The 14,032-nt window shown below is 36.8% G+C and overlaps 1 protein-coding gene across 1 annotated transcript in view; it reads right to left on the reverse strand.

Moving 5' to 3' along the window:
* ASCC3 (activating signal cointegrator 1 complex subunit 3) overlaps positions 1-14,032 on the reverse strand; it is a 515,455-nt gene that overhangs the window by 114,802 nt on the left and 386,621 nt on the right. The window contains exons 30-32 of the mRNA XM_007942265.2: positions 4,724-4,861; positions 4,512-4,632; positions 1,575-1,707 (exon numbers count right to left, since the gene is read on the reverse strand). Coding sequence (XP_007940456.1) covers positions 1,575-1,707; positions 4,512-4,632; positions 4,724-4,861 — 392 coding nt within the window. The remainder of the gene's footprint in view (positions 1-1,574; positions 1,708-4,511; positions 4,633-4,723; positions 4,862-14,032) is intronic.

Genomic DNA, 14,032 nt, shown 5'->3' on the forward strand with positions numbered 1-14,032 from the left:
GTCGTTAAGTCAATTCCAACTCAAAACAACCCTGAAGAACAGAGTAGGACTGTTTCATAGGACTTCCATGGCTGTGAATCTTTGCAGAGGATGAATGACACATATTTCTCCCACAGAGCAGTTAGTGGGTTTGAACTGCCAACTTTGGTTAGCACTGAGTGCTTTAACCACTGCACCACACTCAATAAATATTTATAGTATAAGTCAAAAACATGTTGTGTTCTCGGTGCAGTTAGATTATAGTAAAGAAGATAACATATATACAAAAAGAATAAAATAAAAGGTAGAAATAATACTACATAAAAAATGGATAGACTTCAGAAAGAAAAAGTTATTTTCACCTGAGAAAATGAAAGAAGACTTTATAGAAGGGGTAGTTTTTATTAGGTCCACAAATTCTTGAGAGATAATTGTGAAACAGACTATAAGCCTGAGTTATTTGTTATAAATCTCTTTGATTATTTATTTAATTATACTCTAAAAGATCAAATCAAAACAATAATTTAAGTCCCTACTATATGATAGACACGTTCCAGCACTTTACATTTTATCATTTTAAGCATCCTATGAGATAGAGTAAATGGAGAGAAGATTGAGGTTGTCAAAGAATTCACGTTGCTTGGTTCTACAATCGATGCCAACGGAAGCAGCAGTCAGGACATTAGACGACGTGTAGCATTGGGAAAGTCAACTGTGAAGGAACTGTTTCAAGTGCTGAGGAGCAAGGATATCTCCTTGAGGACTAAGGTGCGCCTGACACAAGCCATGATATTTCCAATCGCCTCGTATGCATGTGAGAGCTGGACAATGAATAAGGAAGACCGAAGAAGAGTTGATGCTTTTGAGTTGCGGTGCTGGTGGAGAATGCTGAAAGTACCATGGACTGTTAAAAGAACTAACAGATCTGTCCTGGAGGAAGTGCAGCCGGAATGCTCCTTGGAAGCAAGAATGGCCAGACTTCGTCTCACCTATTTTGGTCATGTTGTAAGAAGGGACCATTCCCTGGAGAAGGATGTCATGCTTGGTAGGGTGGAGGGTCGACAAAAGAGGGGGAGGCCTTCAACGAGATGGATTGATACGGTGGCTGCGATGATGGGATCAAGTATAGCAGGGATTGTGGGGCTGGCGTGGGTTCGGGCAGTGTTTCGTTCTGCTGTGCATGGGGTTGCTATGAGTCGGAAATGACTCGACGGCACTTAACAACAACAACAACAATGAGATAGAGAGTCTTGCCATTATTTACTTTTTACAGATTGGTAAACTAAGACGTGAGGAGTTAAATACCTTGCTCAAGATCAGCTAGCTAGTAAGTGGTAGAACTCCAATTTGAACCCACATTGTCTGGATCCAGAGCCAGTGTGACCGAAACACTGTACTATGATACTTCTTTAAATAATTTTTTTAAAGTGAAAATTATAATTGAATGTTGTTTTACAGTGATAATTATATTCAACTTCAAGTAATATTTTTGAACTAGAAGTTCAACTGACCTTTTTTTTATCTAATAAAACAACAAGAAAAATGTCAAACTGCTATAAAATGATTCCATTTAAATAAGTCTAAAGAAATTTTACCTTGATTCTACTGGGAAAGGTTCATAAAGAAATTTTTTGTAAAAGTCTTTTTTTATGTCATGGACCAGAATAACAGCTTTGCCTTGGTCATCAAACTGAGGCCTCCCAGCACGCCCCATCATCTGGAGCACATCTACGACCAAAAGAGGACAAGGAGTATTTTGCAAAGTGGTACATGGCACATCATGTATTTACTGATTTCGGCATACTTCTCTAACACCAAATAATAAAGACAATATTGAAAGCATGTAATGCTAGCTCTACTATCTACTTCTGAGTTCCTTAGATCAATATTAATTACTCAGAAAATTTATAATTAAATGAGCATTTCACTATGATAGAAAATTGGCTTCTCATATTACTCCTAGTACTTATCTTAAGAGTAAGATAGACAAAAGTTTCCTTTAGGTATACGCTTAAAAAATGCTGTTAGAGATATTTTAATAAAAAAGAAAATAAAGTCAAACTTATATAGGAAAATTTCTCTCTCTCTCTCTCTTTTTTTTTTTTTTTTTTTTACCATTTGTAGAAAGAGGTTTGCCATGGAAATTCTCATTAGTGAAAATGTTGTGAGAAGAATCTCAGACTATTCATGCCATAATGTAACTAGGATTAAATCATCGCAGACAGGGGACTCTTATTCACTACAGCCTCGAATGGTTCTTTTTATTTTTAGCCTACTTATCCTGTATTTATTTCGATCTTAAGTTGCCACTTAGAATAGTAGCTCTACAAGGAGAAATTCAGAATTATACTGAATGATTAGATAACAAGTGCTTTATCTTTAAACTAAAAGTGAAATAAAGAAAAACTACGAGAGACAAATTCTGTGATTACAATTATATTGTTATCTAATAAATTTCTTTAAATTGGAATGCAAATGAATTTATCAGAATGTCTGTGTTTTGAGGATAAATTTGTGAAAGTGGCTGAATAGATATTAGAATGCTGTCAATGTTTAAAAGCAACTATACAGATGAAAAAGTAAAATGCTGGGGAAAAAAAAGTTAGAAGATTCAGTTTTTAGTAACTGTTGTTCCCTGTTGTTTCTGCTGTCTCACATAAATCAGATATTTATACAGATGCATCTTGAAATAGTTTCTGTGGATTAAAGTAACAGTTAATAAAAATTAATTATTTTTATTACTCTAGCCACTCCTCAGAAGAAAGTTTGGGCAATCTACTTCTGTAGTGATACTGCCTCGGAAACCCAAGAAAGGGGTCGTATGAGTCAGGGCTGACTCTTACGGCACATAACAACAACAACAACAACAACAACAACAGACTATATTGACTTCAGGGTTATTTTAAAGGCATTTCTCAAAATCAACAGTATCAAGTGAAAAGAAAGTTATAAAGCAAGAAATAAAAGTCTTAGGGTGTACTTTTGGTATTGAGTTAGCATAGTATTCTGAAGTATTTATACAACAAATGTTAAAGAAAATTAATAATGTTGGACTACAGGATAAAAAGCAAACTTAGCTTCTACATGGTATCAACTGGCTAAAACCGAGGCATGAGCAGGATTGACTGTAAAATTGACATTAAAATACTTCAATACATTGAAGAAAAGTTTAGAAATAACATGCCTAGTCCACACAGGTTTAACTTCTTTTAGTCACCTGGTGAATTGTGAATTGACTCTGATTAAATAGTAGATAGAATACATTGTATTGTATTTGGTGTAGAAACTAACAAAGTTAGGTTAAATCAGCTTTTACCTTAACGGTACAATGAGTATTTGTGTGTAAATTGCCACTTTTATATACAAACTAATAAGTAAATCTTGAAATTTGCTTTGATGTAGTGAGGCTGACACCTTCCAACTGATAGAATGTTCAAGCCTGCTGGATAAAACTAGCTTGAGGGTCTCTCCACTTTACAGCCAAGGGTGTTACTGGGACAACTACAAGAAAGTCCTCTACATCTAGCCAACGTACAAAAACCACTGACAAAATTTTTCACAAAAATTCAAGGAGCCTTTGTTTTAAAAATCCTCTCATTCTAGGTGATATCACTAGCATTGTTCATAAACAGGATTGGTTTTGAGGTAGCTACAGTTTCTAAGATGCCCTTAATTAAGGTTTATCCTACTTGAGTCAATTCATGTTTTGTGGCTAGTTGATACATTTAAAGTAGCTGAGTTTCTTTTCCAGGGGGGAGGGATAAGGAGGGGGAGAGGAAGAAAATCAGCAAAATATGAGCACATCTTCAGTTCACTTAGAAGTCAGCATCCAAGGTAAAATAATTTTCTGTTGGAATTGATATACTGATATTTTAATAAAAAAGAAAGTAAGTCAAACTTATATAGGAAAATCTCTTTGAAAAAGCCATTTGATTATTTTTCCCCATGAGTAATGGGCTTATTTTGGCCTCACCTCATACCCATATTATTAAACTTCTTTATTTCATACTGCCTGAATCTCTCAGATACATGATTATTTAGGAAAAATATAACTTTTACATACATTCATTGAGGAAAATAAATGCATAGTTCCGCTTTTAGAACCCATTGAAAATGCTTTTATCAGTTTTAAGTATACCTTAATGGACTGTTTATGCACAAATTGTAGCAACAAATACTTTGGTTCTGGAATTATTTAAGATCACCTAGTGACATATATTTAAAATTAAACATTGGTAATGTTTAGTCATAATTTATTCAATCACTAATAGCAACTAATCAGTAGTTTTATCTATTCATGAGTATGAAACCATCAGTTATGCTCTTGATATTTTATTAACAAATTAGGTAAGTAAAAGGTTAATAAAGTAGCTCAAAATCTGTATCATACTTGCATTAACAAAAACTTTATAATCTGCTCATCATACATTTAAATGTGATGACCAATTCTTTAATATTCAACTTATGCAAATTCAGTTTTATAAATTCTAAAACAGAAAATACATATAGCTCTGTAAAATTTAAAAAATTACCTGTAATGGGAAAATCCACATAACGTCTTGTTTTTCCATCATAATATTCTGTTCCCTTAATGATTACTAAATGAGCTGGAAAGTTTACACCCCAGGCCAATGTACTTGTAGCAATAAGAACCTAAAGATAAAAGATAATAAAAGATAATATCTTATATCTAACTAAAATATAACTTTGAAATTATCTTTATCTATTCATGGGGAAAAAATACCTGAATTTTACAGTTCACAAACAGTTCCTCTACTGTTTTTCGATCCCTCTCATGTAGTCCAGCATGATGCATTCCTATTCCGAAAGCAAGTGTCAGCTTCAGGTTGGATTCTCTTATTGTTCCAATGATGTTGTCCATCTGGAAAAAAACAAACAGAACTCCACATTACAAGATATAGGTGCATTAGTTTTAATATTTTCTTAGTAAGACTGGATTTTTTCTTCTTTTTAGACAAAAATATAGGTCTATCTACAGTAAGGATTAAAGCATAATTAATACAGAAGAATACTTGCTTGGTGAGAATGTATATTACAAATAAACTGAAGTTTAAATGTTATCTATATTATTTTTATGCATCAAGAAAAAAAATCTGTGGAACAATGGAGTATATGAGTGAAAACTATTAAAGTAGATGGAATGTTGCCTAAAATGCCTTGAAACTTCATTTGTTTTGTCTTCTACTATTAGCACCTCTAACACACACAAGTGTACTTTCAATCCATTTACTTTCCAATAAGCAGCACATCAAATCCCCAGCTAATGGATCTTAAACTGGGTATTGCAATTTAGTGAAAAACACACAAGGTGAATACAGCCAGTATAATGAAACATCCCAACTGTTTTCTTCCTTCTTATTTTCCTTTTGGATAGACACAGAATGTTTCAAGTTTCCGTATGTGGAAGCAAATTGTCACAAATGAACAATCCATAAAATAGGCATAAGTTTGTCTTTGTAAGTAATTATTAATATATTAAAAGCATCAAACTGACTAAGAGATGCTTAAATGACATACAAATCAGAGAGTTATTTACCTATTTTTACTGAACTGAATGTAATGGATAAACCAGTTCATTCTGTTTAATTAGTGGTCACATGATGTTCCTGAATTATATACTTTATTAACTGTTAAGCAGGAACATAGAAATATGTTAACATAAATCCACCTTTCTTTTAAAATTATCTTAGAATAAATAAGCTGACTACAAATGCTTGCTGTAGAGAAAGGTGCTTGTCTTAGCTCATAAATTATATGTTAGGCATTACTAAGTTACAGCCAGCCTGTTATCCATTTTTTTGTTCCATAATCTACAAAATAAAATATCTTCAAATTATATTATAAAAAATTAATGTACTGGTGTTCTTGCTCTGACAATAAGTTTCAGGAAATTTTTCTTTCTTTCTGTAAAATAGTGAATTTTTGTAATTTGTGGTATGCTGTGGCAACATTAGGTGCCCTGGGTGGGGGACAGTGGTTGAAGGGTTCAGCTGCTAACCAAAAGGTCAGCAGTTTGAACTCACCAGCTGCTCCATGGGAGAAAGATATGGCAGTCTTCTGTAAAGATTTACAGTCCAGAAAACCCTGTGGGGCAGTTCTACTCTGTTCTTTAGAGTTGCTGAGTCAGAATCGACTGGACGGCAAACAACAACATGGCAATATTGGCCATATCCAAAAAGCAAAATACCATCTACCAAAGGAAAGCAAAACAATCCTATGGGAGGAGGTCAATGAGACATTACTATCAAGGAATGCTGTTTCTTACTGATGATGTCCCCCTACTCCAATTTCACATCTGCAATGCACTAAAGAAAACTATTTGCCTATCTGAACAGGCAAAGACCTAAAATCCTTAGGAGAACATTCACATAAAGGCATCAAACCAAAAAAACTCTTCACTCTTACATAATTTCTTTTTCTTTTTTTATTGTGATTTGGGTCAAAGTTTACAGAGCAAATTCACTTTCCATAGAGCAGTTCATATACACTTTGTCTCATGACATTGACCACAATTTATTACAATGCAACAGCTCCCCTCCCACTTCCTCCCGATAGTTACCTCTTCCCTGTGTCCATCGCTCCATGCACTACTGCCCCCTAAGCTGTCTTCCTGCACATAAGCAGCCCTTCTTTGTCCCATGACTGTTCTCTCCAAGGAGTGTATCTACCTCAGATAAATGTTCAACTCATATGCCTGTCTTTTGTTTGGCTGGAAGTCACAGGTGGGTGCAATTCCAGACCTGAAGGGCAGCCAGGGGCCATAGTCTCAGTGGTTCCACCAGGCTCTATTGGACCAGCAAACCTGGTCCACCTTCTTTTTTTTTTTCCCTCCAAATGATTTTGAGTTTTGTTCCACATTGTTCTCCCTCTCTACCAAGGATCTCCTACATAGATCCCCTTCCAAGTGGTTGATAGTGGTAGCCAGGCACCATTTAGTTCTTTTGGTCTCACAGTCATATACGCTGCAGATAGGATGGTGTACCAGTCACTAGAACTAATTGTTTCCATGAATTTTTGGTTTTCTCCATTATTCTTTGCTCTGGACGAGGAAAGACCCATCGTTGCATCTAGATGGCAGCTTGCAAGCTTTTAGATCCCAGTCGCTACTCGCCAAAGTAGGAGGTGGAACAATGTTTTCATTACATAATTTCTATAGATGAATTCTGAATTGCTTGAACATAAGAACGCAAAATTCATAGTTGATGTTGCTTGATCATTAAGCATACAATACTACCAAACCAAAAAACCAAACTCATTGCCATCAAGTCGATTCTGACTCATAGTGACCCCCTTTGGATTTCTGAGGCAGTAAATCTTTATGGAAGTAGATTGCCCAGTCTTCCTTCCATGGAGTGGCTGGTGGGTTTGAATTGTCAGCCTTCTGGTTAGCAGTCAAATACGTTAGGCACTACACCACCAGAGCTCCTTTAAAATCAAACCATCCTAGAAGCCTCAGAGGAGCTCTGGTAGCATAGTGCCTAAGGCACTTGACTGCTAACCAGAAGGCTGGCAGTTCAAACTCACCAGCCACTCTTCAGAAGGAAAGTTGGGCAATCTACTTCCTTAGTGATACCGCCTTGGAAACCCAAGGAGGGGTCGCTATGAGTCAGGTCTGACATAACAACAACAACAGCAGCAGCCTCGGAAACCCAAGGAGAGGTCTCTATGAGTCGCATGCGACTCTATGGTAGTGAGTTTGGTTTGATTTAGTAGTAGTAGATTGCCCAATCTTCCTTCTGAGGAGTGGCTGGTGGGTTTGAATTACCAGCCTTCTGGTTAGCAGTCAAATGCCTTAGACACTATGCCACCAGAGACCCCAGTACTAGTTATAGTTAAATACTACCAGGATTGTTTAAATTTGAAAATAAAAATTTTTGATTAACACAGAAGGACATAAAATTTTATTAGTCTACTGTTCTAAGAAGTCAAGGAAAGATTTATATATGGAAGGGAAATTTCTTTGTTGGTTACCAGGGATGGGAGGGGAGGGGAAGGAAAATACTAGATAGGTTTAAAATCTATCTATCTACCTATCTATCTATCTCTCGAAACCAAAGATTATTAATAGTTACAAGGGGTAGGAAGGAGGGGGAAAAGTGAAGCTTTTGTTTGAGGGACACTGAGTTTATATTAATGGTGGTGGAACATTTTGGAAAGAGATAGCAATAATGGTAGCACAGCATGATAAATGTCATCAATGTCCCTGGGCTGTTAATGTGGAAGTCGTTATGTTGGTGAATGTCTTGGTGCATATGTTTTCCCACGAAAAAATTTTTTTAAAAGTTTTTTTATTAAAATATATGTATCTTTATTACTGTCATTAAAAAATTAAGTTTTGCCTTGACCCAAATACAAGTAATCTAAGGATAAGGAAAGCTTAAAACATGATAATCAATAACATTTGTTGAACAGTTATTAAGTGTCAGGTAATTTATTTAGCATTTTACACAGATCATCATAATTAATCCTTTATGTAAAGTAATATAGTTTTATTATAACACTTAATTCACTTACACAACACAATAGCTTTCAAATTGGGAGGTTCAAAGACTTTTAATATGGTAGTGTATACTTTTCCAACCCGAGTTCTGTGAGAGAATCAAGTCATAGCAAAAATACCTGAGTCACCATTTTCTCAATTTTCCTGAGAATAGCTAGCATCATTCTAGATGCATAGAATGAGACAAGTTCATTCATTACATACAATGACAGCGTTAGGGCATTAAGGGCTTAATTCTTGTTAAGAAGGGCTGCTATTGAGTTTTTTTTTTTTTTTTTTTAAATAACCATGATAGTTATAAATGGGACAGAGAAAGTTTTAACATGACAGCTCATTTCTGTTCAACTAACATTTGCTGTAATTTATATGTTTCTTTCCAAAAGGCTTTGAAAATGTATCAGGTATATTTGAGATAGATAGTTAAACATAAAAATTATTCAATACTGTAACAGATCTATGGTCGTGTAAATAGCTGTCTTTTTTTTTTTTTGAGAGTGGTGGGGGAGGAGGCACACATGTAATGGTTGAACCATTTACTTTAACTTAATAGAATTTTTTTTATATTTTAAATTTATTATACTCAAAGAGCTTTTATAGAAAGATAGGATTCCATTTAAGCAGATACATTACTGTGCGCCTGAAATACATTCCAGTCAGAATATAATTCAGTGAGTTGATGACAATGCTGGCTCCAAAAGAAAGGAGGAGACCAGATTGGACAAGAATGAGCTAACAGATTGCACAGCCCAATTCTGTCCCTTTGAGTGTGATATATTGTTTCAAGATGCTAAAAACGCCTACTTTCTCAAAGCCTATCTGCTGTGCTGGTTTTCCCATTTTCACAAAGTCCTCATTATCAGAACTCCGTACTCTTTTCAAAGCACATCAGACTCAGACCATATGCCACTGAATAATACTTATCAATTGTTTAAAATGCTCAATAAAAGATGCACCACACAAAAGAATCATGAAAGTTATGAAGATTTCTTTATTTCACAAAAATAATGAAATATATCACATCTGGCACAGATGTTAAAACATTTCCCCATCATTACCAAATGTTAATACCTTAATTTCTTATAATATACTTCTGTATGATAAACTCCATAGACTGAAGGGTGAAAAACTAAAAACAAAAAAACAATTTCCAAACTTTACCAGTACTCCTCATTAACAGCTCCTCCTTTGCTGCCCCCTCTAAAGCCCCCAAAACAACCTTCACTGTTAAATATATAGATATATTTACATGTAATTAAATATACCATTATATGTGAACTAATTCTGTAAATAAAATGTAAATTAAACACACAAATAAAATCTAAAAAATAACATGTAAATCTTTGTAATGTCTGCCAAATGAACACAACAGTATTTCTCAGTTTGCATTTTAGCTTGGCCTGGTTTTCATGAAAGGAACTCTGGTAGGGCACTCAGTGCCTAAGGTATTTGACTGCGAACCAGAAGGTTGGAGGTTCAAACCCACCAGCCACTCTGCAGAAAAAAGATGGGGCAATCTACTTCTGTAAAACCCAGTGGGGTTGCTATTGGTCTGAATCAACTTAATGGCAGTCAGTTTGGTTTGTAATATAATAGTAATTGCAGTTAACATTTATTGAAACTTTAACTGTTCCAGGAATTGTTCTAAAAGTACACGTATTAACATATTTAATCTTCACAACAATCCTGTGAGAGTGGGATTATTATTATCATCTTTAATGATGAGAAGAAGTTCCTGTGTGGTACAAACTATTAACATCTTTAGCTTCTAACTGCAAGTTTGGGGTTTGAGTTTATTCAGAGGTACCTCAGAGGAAAGGCCTGGTGATTTACTTCTAAAAAATCAGCCACTGAAAACCCTGTGAAGCACAGTTCTTCTCTGAGACGCATGGAGCTGACATGAGTCAAAAATGACTCGCTGGCAACTAGTGTCCCACCCACCCCAAATAGATAGGGGATGGGACTAACAGCTAAACAACTCACCACTGTCATATAACTTGTAATGGGCTGTCAATATTGAACACAGAAAGTGTGGCTCCAGTCCATGCTCTTAACCACAATAATAACTTCTAATCACCACATGAATGAGAAGGATACTTTAAAGAAAACAAGAACTATTTAATGTAATGGTATCAGTCATCTGGCTTAAGGTTGAGTCTCATTATTTTAGACTGTACTCAGAAAACAGGTATGATTTGTAATAATGCTTCATCTATTAAACTCACAGCTGGAGAACTCTATTCAGATGATTTACAAATCCGTTTATTCTTCATTATTTGAATATTTCCACTCTATGTCTAAAAAGAAGGTATCCATAATTATCTTTTTCTCTAAACTCAAATACTATGTTTTTCATCTTACTCATGACTAACAGTGACATAGATTTTGCTTAGTTGTTCATGTTTGATATTTTAGCTACTGAATTTTCTCTATCTTTACTCTACCTCTGTCCCTGTCAAATTTACCTCCCTCATCCCTCTGACATTTCTATCCCTTCCTGTCATTATTTTGTCAATTATTCCATTTCCTGTGTGGCAGAGTTAAAAAGAAAACACAGGCTCTCAGTCAACTTTCCTGGTTTTGAGTCCCCAGGCTGCTACTTAATTAGCTTTGTGCTACTGGGCAAATCAGTTAATTCTTCTAAGTTCAGCTTCTGCATCTGTAAAATTGGTATAACAAGAATTTTCCCCATAGAACACATGATGAAATGAGATAATATAAACCCTTAGTGAACTTATAAACTCACTGCCATCAAGTCCATTCTAAGTCACAGTGACCTGCAGGACAGAGGAAAACTGGTCCATGTGGTTTCCAAGAATGTAAACATGGAAGACGACTGCCTCATCTTCCACAGAGTGGCTGGTGAGTTTTAACTGCCACTGACTGACCTTTTGGTTAGCAGCCGAATACCTTAAACACTGCACCACCTTAGGGAACTTATAAAGTATTCTGTAAGTACATCACTGCACAAACTTTACTTCTTTCCTCAGTAGGACAGCCAGGATACAAACGAAAACAAACAAACAGAAAACAAACCCCAAACCCACTGCCATCAAGTAGATTATGACTCAAACTGACCCCGTACAACTAAAGCAAGATAAAGCAGAAGAGCCTCCTATCTTGTAGTTCAAGAGTATTATTTGGTCGCTCTCAATTACACAAATATTCCATGAACTTCAGCTGAGTTCAAATGTCCAATGATCAGCAAATCTGTAGATAATGTCTGTTCTAACACTTAATCTCCTCAGCCTAATAGTTTCTTTATTGGTCAGCTGTTAAGAACTCTGAGGCTGATCAAGACAGAAAGCAGTTAGTGTGTGAGTTCTGTATCATAAGCTCAATGATGTTTGAAAAAGATAAACATCAAACAGGTCCTTCAAATTGAAATGATATGGTTACCTCTGCATTAAATGCAACTTAATTTCTGATTTTCAACAATCACAAACTGTTCTCAAAGACTGTTACTGAGTTCTTACCTGTAAGAGGTCAATATGTATACGAAGATTGAATAGGCAAATGAATCAAAAGAAAAAAAATAGTAAAATATCATTGCAAAAATTCCACCAAATCTAATTGTCATAGATTGAAGTGATTTTGGACTTGGATAATGAGTAGAGGTTCATTTTACTAAAAGTTTCATAATGCCTAAGGCATCTGACTGCTAACAAGAAGGCTGGCAGTTCAAGTCCATCAGCTCATAGCGACCCTTCCTTGGGTTTCCGAGGAGATATCACTATGGAAGTAGATTGCCCAACCTTCCTTCTGAGGAGTGATACTGCGTTGGAAACCCAAGGAAGGGTCACTGTGAGTCAGATCCGACTCAACGGCAGTGAGCTTTTTTTTTTTTTTTTTAAACAGTAAAAGCCTTGAAGAAACTGTTGGTGGAATTACAGATGTCAAAGGCAATTCTGGTGAAGGTTCAAAAGGAAGTAAGGTGAGTTATAATATATGAGATGGTATAGACAGTGAGAACTAGTGGCAGAGAAATGGCAGCAGCAGAACCAGGAGACTGGTGCAAGATGGCCTGGGACCCAACTATGGCGTGAGAGAGCTCCTTTAGCTAGGAGTCTTCCAGATGGATTGCCTTTAGGCACTTGTCAGTGGTGCTGAGGTCTTCAGGCCAAGGCTTACTGCCAGAGTGGGGCACCTCTGGGGCTAAAAAGCTTTGTAATACTTGCCTGAGTAGGGCAGAGGCTGGGCCAACCCAAGAAGCCAAGGAACCAGGAAACAGAAGCTGAAGAGACAAGAAGCATGGGAAACAGCTGTCTCAATGTCAAACGGTTTCAGGGGCTCTGGGGTTCCAAAGGATGGGGCCACAGCCTTCTAAGTTTCAGAGAGCCAGATCTTTATCAACTCGGTTCTGGAGGGAGCATGGGGCTGCTATTCACAAGTGCCAGGGGATGGGGCCAGATCTGCTGCCCAGAGCTGAGGGGGCAGGGCTACCATGCCCAAGGAGTACAATAGGGCCTGCCAGCCAGGGTTTAGGGGTGTGATCACCACTCAGTTGGACTAGGAGAATGGGGCTGAAGAAAACGAAGGAAGGAGAGTTGCTGTCCCAGTGGCCCTCAAAGACAGAGCTGAAGCCCAAGGTCAAGGAGTCTCCACCCAGAACCCAGAGACAATGTCCAACACCCATCCACAGTCTGGAGGGCAAGGCCATTGCCTAGATGGTCTCAGAGAAGGGGATTATTTTCAAGCCGTAAGAGCCAATGCAAATTGCTCTTGTTTTTTTTTTTCACTTGCCTGGTGTCTGCTATCCCTTCTTTTCCTCCAGTTTTCCCCATTTACAATGTTACTACCTACCTTGTGTCCATTCTAACACTGTTCTCTGGAATACAATAACTTATGTTCTAGATTCACAGAAGAACAGGAATTCTGCCCCAGGATAGAATTTGAAATTGGAGTCGATTTAAAACTTTTGGGATGATATGATGGGGTGAAAGTGTTTTGCACATGGCAAGGGTGTGAATTTGGGGTACCAGAGACTGGAATGTCGTGGATTGAAATGTGTCTCCCAAAAATACGTGTTGACTTGGCTGGACCATGATTCTCAGCGGTTTGGCAGTAATGACATAATCTACCAGTTAAGTAACAATTCCCCATGATATGATCTAATATGATAAGCTAATTAGTTGTAAAGGGATTAGGGTGGGACCTAACACCCTTATTCAGGTTACAGGCCTGATCCACTGTAAAGGGAATTTCCCTGGGGTGTGGCCTGCATCACCTTTAATGTTACAAGAGATAAAAGGAAAGAGAATTAAGAAGAGAGGGAGGGACCTACCACCACCAAGAAAGAAGAAAAGGAGTGGAACATGCCCTTTGGACTGAGGGTCCCTATGCTGGGAATCTCTTGGACCCAGGGGAAGACTGATGCCAAGACACATAGAGGTCTCCAAGGAATGCAGGGCTCACAGATGTAGAAAGAAGACAGAAAGAAAAAGCCTTCTGCTAGAGGTAGCACCCAGAATTTGGGTTTCTAGCCTCTTAAACAATGAGAGAATAAATTTGTTTACTAAAGCCATCTACTACTAG

Source organism: Orycteropus afer, unplaced genomic scaffold (assembly GCF_000298275.1).
Source record: "Orycteropus afer afer isolate SDZICR_OR568_19922 unplaced genomic scaffold, OryAfe1.0 scaffold00087, whole genome shotgun sequence".
Lineage (NCBI taxonomy): Eukaryota > Metazoa > Chordata > Mammalia > Tubulidentata > Orycteropodidae > Orycteropus > Orycteropus afer.